Genomic DNA, 16,742 nt, shown 5'->3' on the forward strand with positions numbered 1-16,742 from the left:
TTTGCTCCTAAAGATGTTTCACTCAGTGTTGTAAAACTTACATTTTTTTTGTAAAATGATGTAATTTTCTTTATTATTATTATTTGCTCCTCAGCATCTGGATTTTGAAAACAAGCTGTTATATACCCTAAGAGTAGAAGCAACCAACACTCATCCTGATCCTCGTTTTCTTCAGCTGGGGCCATTCAAAGACACGGCTTTAGTCAAAATTTCTGTTGAAGACACTGATGAACCTCCAGTGTTCAGCAGACCCTGGTATTTAATAGAGGTAGATGAAGATGCCAAGGAAGGAAGCATTATTGGGCAGGTTGTAGCCCAAGATCCAGATATGGCAAAGAATGCAATAAAGTAAGACATTATACCACATAAAATTCTTTAGATGTGGGTCAAGTCTCATACACAGAGAGTGATGAGAGTGCAAGTTATTAAGAGGCTGTTTAGGTAATTAAGCACAGGGGGACTGTGAAAAAGTGGAAAAAAAAAAAGAGAAATATCTGTCTGAGCTTGTTAAGGTAAATACAGTCAGCACAAAGAGCAGTGCAGACAATGCTTTGGAAGAACAGTCTATAGGCACCAGATTAAAAAAAAAAAAAAAAAAGAGAGAGGTCAGCATTTAATTGGCAGCATCTTCTAGTAGTTTCACCAAGCTGTTCATAAAATTATTCACTTATACCCTGTAAAACACTCCAAATGGTGTATTTCTATGCTCCATGATGCTTGAGAACAGTCAGACTTCTGTACATTACATCTATGTTCCATAGCCTAACTATTTAATGATCAGAGTATATTGAAGAAGAAATGATTGCAAGAAAGTTATAACAATTAGAAGCAAGAGTTCAGCACTGTGAAATTTCTGTAATTGCTACCAATCTGCTATTATTATCTGCAGTGACAAATACAGCACTTAAATTTGTGTATTTACCATGCAAGTGATTATGAAAATTGATCTCTGCATTTTTAAACAAGACTTCTATGTCCTGCAGTAGTATGCTTTGAGGTAGGAGGTGTGACAGGAGGAAGAAAATAAAATGTTTTAAAGTAAAATATGTAGAAAATCTCAATGTAACCTGATAATGACTGCCAACTACTAGGCTGATTATAAAACAGCTATAAAACAAGTTTTTCCTTACTGGATAAGAACAACACGAAAGCAAATATCATAAAACAAGATCATAAAACAAGAAACCCTTTAAGATGAAAATTTTTAAAACAACTAATTGAAATATTTTCTGTTGATTTTTGTGGTCCTTGTAACACCACAAAAATAGATTTTATAAATTGATACTTCCTTGTGTCTGCAATGTATGTCCTTTGGTAACAGAGTTCTCTAAGAAATAATTAATTGTAAAAAATCTTATCTAAAAATGTTCACTTTTAGTTATTATTCCAGAATTCACTTTATGAGCTAAAATGTAATTTCAATTATCAATCTAAAAACCGCCCACATAATAATTTGCTCTTCCTCCTGCTCACTAGTTGTTTCTTAGAATGCAGGTAGCTGTGGGAAAGCTTAGGTTAATTGTAGAGAAAACAGTCTTGATTAAGCACAGTTAAAATTAGAAAAAATTTAGAGGTGGCTGTGAGCTGAACTGGAGACTGCAATGGGAGATAATAATGCTCAGTTTTACTATATATTCGCAGATATTCTGTAGATCGACACACTGACCTTGACAGAATATTCAACATCTATTCCGGAAATGGATCCTTATTCCTCTCAAAGCCACTTGACCGAGAAGAAACTCCCTGGCACAACATCACTGTAATAGCAACTGAAATCAGTAAGTTAAAGATAAAATATATATCAGAAGAATGTTTGAACTGAGAAAATAATGAAATTCTACAGTTTCTATGACTTATCTTGTTTCATTAGTTTTGCTCTTATCCAGATATTATTGATAGACAAGACATCTTTAAGCACACATATAAAAGTCCAATTTGTGATTTTAAGATACATTTTGCACATTTTTAAAAAGATACTTAGGAACTCTCAGGCTCAACAAAATCATGTACATTTTACATTTGACAAATTAACTGGTTCCCTGAGAATTTACATCGAATTGGTGCAGGTGTGAGGCACTGGCTCTATCCCAAGCTAAGTCTTTGGGAAAATCTTTGGAGACAGGAAAAAAAAAAAAGAAAAATCCCTGACATGCAATACATTTTCAGAATAACCTCTGAAATGGGAACAAATTATGCTTCACCTCAACTGATTTAAATTATCTCAGAAAGTGGCTTTGTTTGTAGCCAAGACTAGGGAAATTCTTTGCCTTCCATGTCTGAAGTAAACCCTGGCCCTAAATCTTTCACCTGGATTCTCTACTATTCTGTTAGATGCCTTTAGGTATGGATGTGTCTTAACTAGCTTTTTCTGAGGCAACAGTCATCAAAGGAGGAAACAGATGCTGATTTTAGTGAAAAACTTTTCTTCCTTTCTTTATTCTTCTATAGATTCCCCTGGAGTCAGTGTGCTTTAGAGTCTGGGAGTGGGGTAATATGGAGAGATGAATCATATCCCCATTTTCAGAAAGATTTCTATCTTTTACCTTTTCCTCTTAAATGCTTTTTATTGTTTGGTCAAACATGTTCTACATTTTCAATATGGATAGTGTGAGAATCCTCACTGGCAATAACTGGAGTTTGGAGGTTTTTGAAGTGTGAATGATGATCATATCCTGCATATATCATTATATTGTTTTATTTTTTACACTTAGGGGAGAAAGGAACAACTTTGGTTTGGTTTTTTTGTGATTTTCTGTTTGTGCGAGGTTTTGGTGGTGGTGTTGTTGACTGACATTCTTTTACTGCTTTGTTGATTTGAAAAGTTCCTAACAGCTCAACCTCATAGAACTTTTGCAATGAATCATTTGTTGAACTGATATATAAAATACAACTCCATAACAACTCAGTGACCTGCATTATAATGTAAATCAATTTACTTTATATTATTTATATATATATATAAAAGATAATAATAGAAAAACTTGTTTCAATTATAAGTAGGACTTTTTTGTATATGTAATGTATGTCATCAGAAAATGAAATATAATTGTTTTACCACAATCAAGAAAATTTAACATTTCTTATACCTATTAAAAAAAAGTATTGGATTATTTTCATATACATATCTCTTTGTATTGTATTTTTTTTTCAGATAATCCTAAACAAAGTAGCCAGATACCTGTCTTCATACGGATATTAGACATAAATGATCATGCACCAGAGTTTGCCAACTACTATGAAACATTTGTTTGTGAGAATGCAAAAGCGGGACAGGTAAACCAATACTTATATTACCAAAGAACTTGTAAGGAAATTGTCCTGCAGTGCCATCATGAAGACTTCAGCATGTCTTAGTTTGAAAAGCAGCAGACTAGACCACCTTCTTCATTTCCTATCTTCTGCAGAAAATGCAAGCTGATTCAAAATGGACAGAAAAGATGAAGGATAATATTCTAGTACAATAACATAGGATATAATAAAAAATGATACTTTAAGGTGGTTTTCCATTTCTAATATCAGAAAACATTTTTCAGAAATAGTTTTGCATAATGGTACAAAATGTTTTACCCTGTTTAATAATTCCATTTATTTCTGGATTTTTATCACTGGCTTAGTTAATGTAGCTACACCTTCAAGTACAGGAAACAGAAAAATCTTTATTATGTCTCAGTAAAGAAGACTTGAAAACCAAACTTTTTCAAAAATAAAGGGCAATGCTTCTGTTTTTATTGTAGGTTAAAACTCAGTTTGGTATTGAGTTGAGTCTGGTCAAAGTCATGTATATTCTTTTCTAAACTACCTCAGCAATTCTGTAAAAATCTAAGAGACAAGAAAAAAAATTGAAGATAAAACGAAGTGATAATTTGGATTTGAGTAAGTAGATAAACCAACAGAACTCAGAGACAGCATATTGCAGAAATATAATGCTACCATTATGGCATCATCTATTTATGCTAATGCCAGTCAGTCCTTCAGTTTTAAATCCTGTGAAGAAAGTTTTTAATTCTGAAAGTATTTACAAAGTAACTGGATTTCATAGTGCATAGGTACTTAAAGATTATCTCTGCAAAATGGACCTGAGACCATGCATGAGCCTCTTCTTTAGACTTGCTCATTTTTGACTGGAAGATAAAACATGAGATCATTATTTTCACTAGCACAAACATGAGTGGGTTCCTACTCTGGGAGAGACAAGCCAGGATGAAGCCCTAAGAACAACTTAGGTCTATCCTCATATTTCACAAGCTTTAGGCTGTCATCAGCCAAAGCTGGCTGGTTTCACAGAAAATATGTGAAAATAATCAGAAGGATCAGAATATTTTGTTTTTCTTTAGAGCACAGTGGCCATGCAATATTTAAAGACTTTATAAAAAATAGGTGATATGGACACTCATCAGGAACTATGCTCATGTTTTACCTCATTTTCTGCCCAGTGTTTGTTTAAGTCACAGAGCCTTCACCAAAAGTAGCATAGATGCTACCTGAGATGTGTTTAGCTTTTCAGATGCTGCAGAACTCTATGCAGAGCAAGAACATGTAATATATCAATTGCAATTCAAGTGATGTTTTATGAATTTTTTAACAGATAAAAAAAGGAAAAAAACAGGGACAAAAAAGAGGACACAATAGATTCTTAGGAGACTGCATTAAGTTCTATTTATTTTTCACTCATTACATATAAGATCAAAATTCAGACAAAATGGCAGAGGATATTTTGATCAAACAATCACTTCCCTTTGAAGAGCTATTTGACCTTTTTTTCATTATTTTTTTAAGAAAGTTTTACTATTTTTCATGTAAATTATATAAATAGACAAATATACATATCAAAGGCAGTGATGAATTAAATTAAAACAGTGGAAGGAATCCTATCAGAAAAATGAAAAAAGAGTGCTTTTCAAAACAGCTAAGTTTTATGATCACATCATCCTGTCTTAACCAGTGACATAAATTACCACTTAAGAATACAGTTCAAACCTTACAGAAGGTGCAAGAATTCTCCAAACATTTCGCTATTAGACCCATATAGTTTTAGCTTATGATTTAGAACCTGCCTTTTTCATGTTGGATGCATTCAGATAATTCTAGCCATTAAGTTTAAACAGCTTCCATAGAACCTAAAGTCTGTTAGTGTAACAATGTCTCATTGTACAAGACAAAACTGAGGTAAATAAATCTTAAAATCTCGGTGTGATGATTGGTAGAAAAGCAAGTCATGTATTTTAATTGCATAACACAAAGAAAGGCTCAAAGCCTTAGAAATGAAGATCCAATTGAAATTAATCTTGCACAACTTTGCCAACCAACAAACATGTTTTACCATATATCTGAAGAAGTTCAATCTAGGCATACTGGCTGTCAATTTCCTTAATCCAATTTCCATCTAGTCTAGCATACTTAATGACCTATCCATGAATGTATGAAATTTCCTTTACCTTTCTTGTAAATTCTGTGCTTATCTAACAACAGATATGACAGAGACTCATTAGATAGATAGGCATGCTGTTTTTCAGACCTCTCATACATCTAACTTACCAATGTAATTTCAGCAATTCTTTTCCCTCATTGAAAAAACCCACAAAAATACCAGAAAGAGAGTGTGCACCAAGTTTAGCTATAGAAAAATGAGATCCATTTTGGTTTTCTAATTGTTAACAGTTGGGGTCCTCAAGAGAGGCAGCTGAGCTCATGTCTGGGCATTTACACATAATTGACTTAGCTTTTCAGAAGACAGACTACCTTCAGTAAATGAGAGTATTTTTATTTTGGTGCTTAAAAAATACCAATGAATATATAAATGCAAACTTGAACATTTTGGCCAAGGATGCTAAGTTCCAGAGAACCTGTATTGCCCATATCTAGTAGTCCCTGTATAATATAAGAAAAATAGAAAAATACGTTCATTTGGTACTACTCCAACCTATTTTAGAGATCACCCAAAGCAGCTTTCTGATTATAACTATTGTTACTTTATGACATATCACAGCACTGGTACTACATCTGGTACCATAACAAAAGAATCAGACTGAGAGGCTAAATATATTCAGTTAATTTATTTTTTTTTTAAACCAGGACCAGTTATTAGTCACACTGTACTCTAAGTCTCAGGTGCATCAGAAAGCATCAGAATGATCAAATATTCTCTGCCACAGAGCAACATTACTCATTCTCAGCATCAACAGACATTAGAGGCTCCACTCATTGTGTGTTTCAGAAAGCTTTAGGAGGGTCAGAGGAAAGAAAATCCTACAGAGTTTCTCCTCGTCTTCTGTCTCCAAACAACAATGGTGTGACTGGAGAGAGACCTTATCACAAAAGGTTAATAAAAATCTATGCTCATTAGGTTGAAACACATTTGTCACCATGAGAATCTCATTCCATTGGCTGGTACACAGGCTAAAGAAAAGGAAGCAGTTTTCCTCTCATGCAATTTACAAATCCTTAATCCTGAAGCCCTAGGGACTGTTGTGGGGAAGGCTTTGGTACAAGTTCTCTCACACCCTTGTCATAGGAATTAATTGGGTCTTTTTAGCTGGATTAGAGGATGAGTACTCTCCATGGAAACCAGGAAGATATACTTGAGAAGGAGACTGATTTCACTGGACAATTTGTTGGTAAAAATTTAGCTCCATAGTTTATTTCATAGTTTATTGTTGGCAAAAAATTAGCTAATTTCAACACCCATCAAGAAAACAACCTGGGTCACTATTTTTCCCTTCTGATGTTATATTCTTTCCTGCCATTCACAGGCTTTCAGACATCAGAATGTAGAAAGTTCATGTCCTCCTTCAGAGACCTGGCTGGCTTTTCTTTTCATTATCCTCCATACCCTCCCTTGCTTTTTAAAGTAGAGCAGAGAGAGAACACTTTTTCTCAAGTGTGCATTGCTAATTATCAGTCATGACTTTATATACGTTGTAGCTGCTTCACTAGGTAGACACCTTTTGGCTTATTTTAGAGAGAGACCCATGCTAACAGTCTGTCTTTTAAAGTAAAAATTGAAGTGAGAGTTTTCCAACTTTTGATAAGCATTCACTCCTGCTTAAAACTGCCAACACAGTTGTGGAACAGAGCCAAGATCTGGAAACCAAACTGCTTTGCATTACTGAACATGACGTTTTGTTAAGTGGCAGGCATCTATTCAAGCTTGCACCCGCATAATAGAGGCTGTTTTCTGCAGCTAGCACCTTGCAGGTGTATAGCCTAGAACTGTGTCTGTACAAGTGTGATCGTTCAAACCACATAATGACAGTAGGGACATCCACTGACAGCTGGATTGATTTTGAAATACTCCTATGGGCCATATCATCACATCTTTTGCATAATCTTTGTCCCATATATCTACACTTGCTGTTAGTAATGCATTCAAGGTTAGTTAGTGATTGACCCTATCAGATCATACAGGCAGAAAAAGGGGCAGGAGGCAGAAAGGATCAGAGAAACAAAGCTGTTCTTCCATCATTTCCCCATAACATTTACACACACTGTTCTCATGATTGACAAACACAGTTTCTGTCACAAGATCTTTTTCCCCATAGTTTATTGCAGACAAAGTGGTGAGATCTTTCCAGATTCCTAGAGAAACACTTGCAGCACCAAACAAGTTCAATAACTTTCAAGAAAGCCAGTGTTTCCAGAATTTGTTCTAGTCTCTTCTGTGCCACTTCTAAAAATATTAGACAAAAACAAACACTAACATTTCCCAGACATTCTTTTCTCAAGTGCTTAGTGATATTTTTAAGTCTATGTCTCTGTTGTACAACAATGAGGTTTAACTGAGAGCATGATATAACAAAAATGAAAGCCCAAATTCTTGAAGTGGATTTAAGGCCTGCTCCTCTCTTCTGTTACATACAGAAAAAAACAAATTCATCTGTTGTTACTGTATCTCTAGCTTAACAATATCTTTCTCCAGTAGTCTTTGTGACTGGAAGTTCGATTTCCATGCTGTATGATAATCATGTTGTATTAAAACTTCAGAAAGGCAATCTACAACACTGACCGTCTTTAAATTTCTGTGAAAGCGATATATTTCACCATTTATAGTGAATTTTGAAACAAGGAATTTTGAAAAAGAAAAATGTTTAGAAATAAAATAACTACCACCAATTTATTACTATTTTGAAAAGAAGTAGTGGCAGAATTCTTTGCCAACATTCTATTCGTCTCAGGTTTTGTTTTATTTGTAGAAATGTTTAACCTGACCTCATCTTGTTCATGTTTCTCCAAGGAACTTTACACAGCATATGGCTGTAGTTTTTGAAGAGTACACCTTGGGGCCAAAGTGCAGCAGCCATTTATTTGCATGACATGCCAAGCCAGCATACACTGAAAAGCCCATCTTAAAAGCATCCAGATGATGCTGGCCTCTGTGCTGATAAAGCTTAACATGTGCATTAATGGTTCCTGTATTTTTTAAAGACATTCCCAAGGCTGAGACTGCTACCAAAGACTCTGTGTGTGCACCACTCTATGTATACAAATGCAGCCTCAGAAATGCTAACAGCATGCTCTGAAGTGCACAGACACCCTTCATATTTCAGAATTTCCCCACCCAGCTTCTACTTGCTTGTTGTCTTTAAAACAACTTGAACAGCAGCCTTTGCCTGAGGATGTATGAGATACATATAAGGAATCTGTTTCTAGGCAGTCCCCTCACCCACTTTTCAGACATGAGAACAAGTAACTATAAAATAGCCTGAACATAAACTACAATCATTGTTTTGACTGTGATGTGTCATAGCCCTAATATCACAGCATCCAGGACAAAAAACCCAAACAACACGAAACAGGATTATAATTGAACTGTTCCCATGTTTAAAAAAAATTATTTCAGTGGCAAAAGGCCAAACCTTTTAACAGAAGCTCTGTCTTCATCATGAAATAAATAAATAGGATCATGGAATCACATAATGATTTGGATTGAAAAGGACCTTAAAGACCACCTAATTCCAGCCCCCTTGGCCATAGCCAGGAATTTGACCCACTAGACTGGTTGGGCTGAGGAGGGTTCCATCCATTCTGGCTTGGAACACTTCCAGGGATGGATCATTGACAGTGTCTCTGGGCAACTTCTTTAAGTGCCTCACTGTCCTTTGAGTGAAGAATTCCTTTGTAACATCTAACCTAAATCTTTCTTCTTTTAATTAAAAACTATTACCCCTTGTCCTATTCCCATCTGCCTGTGCATAAAGTCAATCTTCCTCTCTTTTATAAGCTCTCTAAAGTACTGGAGGATGACAATAAGATCTCTCTAGAGCCTTCTCTTCTCCATGCTGAACAGTCCCCACTTTCTCAGCCTGTCTTTATAGGACAGGTGCTCCATACCCCTAAATATCTTTGTTCCCATACTCTGGACTGGCTCCAGCTGGTCCACATCTGTTGTGGTGAGGACCCCAGATGTGAATGCAATGCTCCAGGTGGAATCTCACATGGGAAGAGTAGAGCAGTAGAATCATTTCCCTTGACCTGCTGACCACTCCTCTTTTGATGCAGCCCAGGATACTGTTGGTCTTCTGGGCTCTGAGAGCCCATTGTTGGCTCATGTCCTGCTTTTCATCCACCAGAACCCCCAAGTTCTTCTCTGCACGGCTGCTCTCAATGACATCTTTTCCCATTCTGTGCTCTTGTCTAGGATTGCCCCAGCCCAGGTGCAGGACCTTGTACTTAGACTTGCTGAACTTTGTGAGATTCTCACAGGTCTACTTCTCAAGATTTCCCAGGACTTTCTGGGCCGGATCCTTTCCTTCTCTTGTGTCAACCACACTGCTCAGCCTTGTGTCATCTGCAAACTTGCTGAGGGTGCGCTTGATCTCTCTGCCTTCATCATTGACAAAGATATTAAAGAACATCTGTCCCAAGACACCAGTCATTGTCAGAACACTGGTAAACAGCATGGCTGAAGAGCACTGGTCCTAAGATCATTAAGAAATGTTCCCATTGGGAATAATTCTTCTTGCTACTCATTTAATATTGTCAAACTACTACAAACACCTTGTCCTGAATATAAAACAGAAAACTTCATGTCAGTGCTTATGTTTAAATTTTCATTACTCTCAAAGAAAAGTGATCCTTAAAAACTTGAATTGACCTAGTAAATCCACTGGAGAGTATGACACTGTTTTTTTAAATACACAGAAATCCTCATGCACATGCATAGACAGCCCTCAAAACAGTGACAATACTGCTGTATTTTCTCAACTGTGCTCATTCATGTGGGAAAGTATGAAAGAAAGAAAATAATGAGAACGGGTTTGTCTTCTCTAAGCTTGATATGCTTGAAATATATTTGAGTAAAAGTAATTTTCTTGAAACAACTCTTCTGTCATAAATCTTACAGCATCAGAGATCTTGCTCTGCAGTCCTGATGGGAAGCAATCATTACTCAATGTCCATAAGTGCATCAAAATGGGTGAATGTATTTCCAAAACGAAATCACAAAATGTATACAAAAACTACTAACTTTTTTCATATAAATAAGATTCTTAAAAACAGCCACATCGCTTTCATTTCTGTGGTGATTATCATTGACATCATTGTCTTTTATTTACACCTGTATAACTGAAAAAAAAAATCCCTAATTAGATAAGATTTCTAATTTCCTGTCACCTATTCATCATTTGAAACAATTCACCTGCAATCATGGTTTCTCATTGTTTTTTTAATCTTCCATTTTTTCTGGTAGATGAACAGCTGCTTCTCAATTTATGTTGCCAATAGTTAGATCAGGTAATAAGGCTGGGGTTTTTTTCTTCTTCAGCCTTACCCTCAACAATAATTATTTGTTGTAATTAGGTTCCTCTGTGCTTGGTACAATTGTACTTCTCCGTGTGATTTGCACATGAAGGGAATAAAATCTTACAAACGCCCACTGATTAGATCTCATAAGACCCAAGATACCCAACTACAATTTCTGATACTGCAGCAGGATATTTTCTCCTTGAGTTTTTCAGAAAGTAATTGTAAACTGCACAAATGTTGTCATTTATTCTACTTCTTCTCACTGCTACTTTTCTATTTCTTCTGTCCTTTCAAATCTGTGCTAAAGTGAAAGGAAAATTTTCTCATTTAAATTTGGTATCTCAGCCCACTCAAAATGTTTTGGGTTATTTTAGCAATATTTTTAAACTGTGAAAACTAAAACTAAATCCAATCCTGGTCTTGCTTTCTGTACTAACACTCTCAGAGGAAGATTACAGGAAAGACACAAGCAATTGAACATTGGAAATTAATTGACAATAAACTGTGATTTAGAAACAAACTAAACAGGACATTTCGTCATAAACAAGGATTTGACTAATCTTGTGAAACAGCTAAATTTTTTTAAAAAATAAAAAATAATTATCATTAAATACTTTAAAAATGAAGATACTTTTATATGTAGTTATTATTCTAATTACACTTAGAAAAACTGCATAATCCTGCATTGAGCACAGTCACATAATTTTGTGCAAGGCTGATGTTCACAAATTACCCTTCAGGTTCCTCAATATGCCTCAAAAATAAAAAGAATTACAAAAAATATTTTGTACTTGTTTTAGTAAGAGCTTCTGGAAAGTCAATGGGCTAAACTCAGACCCCTCAGCTGTTTCTGCATTGTGTTTTGGGTTTGTTTGTTTGGGTGTTTTCATCCTCAGTTGAGACTTACTCCTTATGCCAGCAGTTTTGTCATCTTGTGATGGAGTGCAAACCTGTCCTTGCAAGCCAAGGTGGACTATGGGTTACCCTCTAGTGTGACACCCACCAGGAAAGGTGGTGCCACCCAAAGGACAGAATAGCCATTCACAGTTACTGTGACTCATGCAGTGTGGCATGGTGTTAAATATTGCAAGCCAATTAATAAACCACAGCTGTTCCCAGGTAACTTTTCCTTCCTCAGTTCTGCAGCTGTTTCCTTTAGCCTCTCTCTGTCAGTCTAGCAGCAGACAGATTAAAAAAAAAGTCCCATTGTTAGCATTTGTATGTGTCTACATAAACATGAGTACACATATTTGCACGTTTTGATGCAATGGGAAAGCTTGTGCAATCCAGAGATACTGCTGAAGCCTCTCTTTTTTCAGTCCACTCTGCTCTGACCTTATTCTGGCACTATTATCATTCCTTCCCAGCTGGGCTTGAGTGGCCTTGTTAGGGCAGCCATTAAGATCCACAGCCAGAGGTTTCAATTTAGTAGGGAGCAAAGCTTCTCTTTTTATTACCCCAGGAGAATCGAGAATCCTGCCAGTGCAGTACTCCAATTTATCGCCAGGAGCAGATGAGGTGGATGGAGAATTAGACCCACTTAACAACTGGTTTACACGGTACTCTCAGTCATTGCTGCATGAAGCCACAGGAGGTTTATGGCTTATTCAGAAGGGCAAATGTTTCTGTATCACTGCAAGATACTGAGCACAAATCAAAGCACATGGCTGTTCTACAGTGAGGACTGGACCCTTTTTCATCCTTTGTTATGTGTTTAAACCATAAACCAATTTGTTTACTGTAACCTCTACTGTGTTTGTGTGGGAAACATTTGGCTTAGGACATAAGTTTTTGTCATCAGATAGAGATTCATTTGGTTTTTACTGGACATGAAAAGCAGAGAATTGAGACACAAGATTTCTAAAATAGCATGAAATACTCTTTTCTTTATAGCTCATACAGACAGTGAGTGCAATTGACAAAGATCAACCTCCTCGAGGACACAGATTTTTCTTTGAGTTGGTGCCAGAATTTGCTGTTCATCCAAACTTCTCTGTTGTAGACAACAAAGGTAACTGCCGACCCTAACACGCCCCCCCCAATATCACATAAAACTTAATTCACAAACATTTATTGATTATGCATTTCCATTCTAGACAACACAGCAGGAATTATGACTAGAAGAAACGGATACAGCCGCAGTAAGACGAGTACCTATCTTCTGCCCATCATAATATTTGACAATGACTACCCGATCCAGAGCAGCACGGGCACGCTGACCATCCGCGTGTGCGCCTGCGACAGCCGCGGGAACATGCAGTCCTGCAGCGCCGAGGCCCTGCTGCTGCCCGCCGGCCTCAGCACCGGGGCACTGGTGGCCATCCTCCTCTGCATCATCATCCTGCTAGGTAGGCACCTGGGATGAGATGTTTACTCCACCAGGCAAAGATCTAGTCATTTTGAGAGTCCTGGCATTCCTAAAACCCTTGTTCACATGACCCTGCAGGAAAATATCATCTTCACTCTTAAGAAGATTGTGTGAGAAGAGTGAGACCGTGTTATTTAGATTAAATATAATTCAAAATATAGGGTCAGTTTTAGTTACCATGCTCATTTGAGTAATGTCCATACCATAAGCAGATCTTCATTTAGATCAAGAATTTCAAAATCATGTTTCTGAAGCTGAGTGCTAAGTTTTGCAACAATTAAATGTTGTGAATTATATTAGCTATTTAATGATGAAAGATATGGGATTTTTTTCTGTTCAGAAAATACTCAGCTCAAAAGCACAGCATAGAAATATTCAATTCCTTGAAAGTGATGGTGAGAACAGTTGATTAAATAAGTGTGAGCACAGAAGTCAAATGAGCGTTTGGAAGGTAGAAGCATTAGAAAGATGTGGTGACATATAAAGGAAATAGAATAAATCTAGCTCATTATCTGGTGTTAAGAACATAAAAATTTCAACTTGCATGTTTTGCAAGAAAAGTGCCATCATGGCTACCTTCCAGTACAACTCTGCAGAAAACTTTCTTTCTTTTTCACCTGTCCTAGCAAACATATCTTGCCAAGGGGTCAGTGAGAAGGTACAGGTGTCAGTTTATATAATTATATGGGGATTTTTTTTTTCAACTTTTATCCTGGATTAAGGATAACTCTGTGATCCTCCTAATATTTTATATAGGTATTAGAAGAAGGGCAATATCTATAAACTATATCTGTACTAGGCTTAAGGGAAGGAGAATGCTTGAGCTCTGACAAACTGATAGATAAACTGCTTAAGTTCAGGAATTGCTGCTGGCCTGGTTTCAGCATCAGCCCCCTTGGAATCCCCAGGATGTCACCCAAGCATAGAGTGAGAGGTAGAACTTGAAGGACACCACTTTCAGGAGAAAATTATGGTTCGAGCTCTGCCAGACCTGGCTCTTCACTTTGCATAGTTCTTAACACCATGTCAACAAGCTCTGCTGGCCTGCACATACCAACACAGAGCATGAAAAAATGAAGTATGAAGGATTTTCCCTTACTCATTCACAATAAAAATTGCTCTGAATAGGTGCAATGCTATAGTACAAATTGAAAAAATCTGTACTAAACTTTGAACTTATCAAAACAAAATGTGCCTTAGGGACACAGCAAAAGCACATGAGACTCAGAATAGGATCAGGTACCATTGCTATGCAGAACAAGTTTGACCACTTCATGTCTCTCATCCCCAGGGTTAAGAAGCCCTGCTCTACTTCGTGCTACTGACATATATGAAGTCAAAGAAACATGGCTGTGGAGCATCTAATCAGAATTTTTAGATTTTTTTAAAATCAGAATTTTAGAATTTTTACAGCTAGTGTGATACTCAACATCTTCTTTAATTTTTCAACAAGGTGTGATGTGTTGCAATAAAAGACTGATGTACACATGCCCAACATAGCTGAGACATTGCAAGTACCAGGCTGTGAAGGACACTTCATAATAACCTTTCAGTGATCTGCCCTTTTCTCCTACATGGAGATCTTAAACTTATTAAAGTGTGTAGTTTCTCATATAGCATTATGAAAAAAGAGATCTTTGTACAGGTACAAGGAAGAAAACCCAAATAAAACAGAATGGAATACCCTTTATATTCAGAACATAATGTCATGGCATGTGGAAGATCTCTGTTCCCCTATCCCTTCCTGCAGCATGTCCAATCTTATTTTTTATTTACTTGTACTCAGCTGATTCAGGGTAAAAACTTCTTTCCTAGGACTGAACAAAACCATTCAGCACTGTTGTAATTTATGGTTCAGGAACCACTGTTACGTCTCATTGACAAATGGTCTTTCTGGCCTCTCTTATTTACTGCAGTTACTGGAGAGGGAGTCAGATTTTTAAATGCACTTAAGCATTGAATTGCTACTGAAATCAATAGCGTTTAGACGCCAGAATGTATTTACAAATCCTAACTTCATTTTTTTATCTCCCCTTATAGAGCTTCATTTTTGTATCAATCCTTATCTCTTCAGAAGAAAGAGTCATTCAACTAGCACTTCATAAATTAAGGGGATCATGTTTTTTCAAAATAAACATTTAGTAATAAAGACTGGATTTCAATTCTCACTGCCATTGAATCAAAAGTAGTTTTGTCAATAATATAGCTTAAGGTCTTCAGGTTCTTATTTTCAGAGGGATCTGTAGGTCCCATATTCAGAAGCGAATTAGGCACTTCTGAATACCTAAATCACTAGCATTCAAGAGTTTTTGCCAAGGAGATTCAACTACATTTGATGAAAGGATCCTTAGCGACTGCCAGAAACATGATACTTACAAAATTAAAATCAAGCCTTAGTAGGATTATATTGTATGGTATTTTCTACTTTTCAACTTCAGCTTAGTTGTAAGTGTATTCAAAATATAAAATATTTTGATCATTTCCCCCATAGGTTTAAAAAAATAATAGGTTTTTGACTGCTATCAAATCATAAATACTTTCCCTTATTAACTTCAACTTGGGGATAGATTTTATCAATATATTCCTACTAAAAATCCCATTCCAGCCTTAAAAACTTTCCAGGTCACAAGATGAGATAAAATTTTGGCTCATTTATTTACTTTCTAATTATCCATTTCTTTATTAATTTTTTGTTTCCTTTTAGTGTTAATTGTCTTGTTTACGGCTCTCAAGAGACAGAGAAAGAAAGAACCCTTGATCATCTCAAAGGATGATGTTCGGGACAATATTGTGACCTACAATGACGAAGGAGGTGGGGAAGAAGACACCCAGGCTTTTGACATTGGCACACTGAGAAATCCAGAAGCAAGGGAGGAAAGTAAGATGAGAAGAGATGTTATCCCAGAAACAATATTTCAGATAAGGCGGACTGCACCTCTTTGGGAAAACATCGATGTCCAAGATTTTATTCACAGAAGGTTAAAGGAAAATGATTCAGACCCAGCTGCCCCTCCTTATGATTCATTAGCAACATATGCCTATGAAGGAAATGATTCCATAGCAAATTCACTCAGCTCCCTGGAATCACTTACCACAGAAGGCAATCAAGACTATGATTACCTCAGTGACTGGGGACCTCGGTTTAAAAAACTAGCAGATATGTACGGTGGAGAGGACAGTGATAGAGACTGAGAAAGTAACCTGTGACTGATCAGTGTTAGTGGAATTCATGTTTATGTTCCTAGATAAATAAAGTGGCCTACACTCTTACTTTGGAATAAAAAATTTACAAATAATAGGTGTTGTCTAGTAAGGGTTTGCTTAATCAGTAAGTCAACGTGAATGAATATGAACGACTGAGATTTAAAAAAAAAAATCTATAACCCACCCTCTCTGCCTAGAAACCTCAGATAAAAGGGTTTTATAGGGAATGAAAATAAAATAAAAGGCTTTTTGCGCCTTTAATAATGACATGGAAACTCCATATTTTTAAATTGCTCTGCTTTACCTTTCCTACTGTGTTGGACAGTGTGCATCTGCATTGTAACTTAATCTCAAAAATATACTTTAAAAAGATTAATATTATTGCCATATTTATTGAGTTAAAGAATGTCGTGTGTTGATTCATCCTGAT

The 16,742-nt window shown here is 36.3% G+C and overlaps 1 protein-coding gene across 1 annotated transcript in view; it reads left to right on the top strand.

Moving 5' to 3' along the window:
• CDH9 (cadherin 9) overlaps window positions 1-16,300 on the top strand; it is a gene marked incomplete at both ends in the record, with an annotated part of 67,296 nt that extends 50,996 nt beyond the window's left edge. Inside the window, 6 exons of the mRNA XM_083880036.1 lie at window positions 95-348; window positions 1,642-1,778; window positions 3,152-3,273; window positions 12,634-12,751; window positions 12,837-13,088; window positions 15,813-16,300. Of these exons, the coding sequence (XP_083736162.1) occupies window positions 95-348; window positions 1,642-1,778; window positions 3,152-3,273; window positions 12,634-12,751; window positions 12,837-13,088; window positions 15,813-16,300 (1,371 nt within the window). The remainder of the gene's footprint in view (window positions 1-94; window positions 349-1,641; window positions 1,779-3,151; window positions 3,274-12,633; window positions 12,752-12,836; window positions 13,089-15,812) is intronic.
• Between the last annotated feature and the right edge of the window lie 442 nt (window positions 16,301-16,742).

This window comes from Zosterops lateralis (genome assembly GCF_965231275.1).
Source record: "Zosterops lateralis genome assembly, chromosome: 1".
NCBI lineage: Eukaryota > Metazoa > Chordata > Aves > Passeriformes > Zosteropidae > Zosterops > Zosterops lateralis.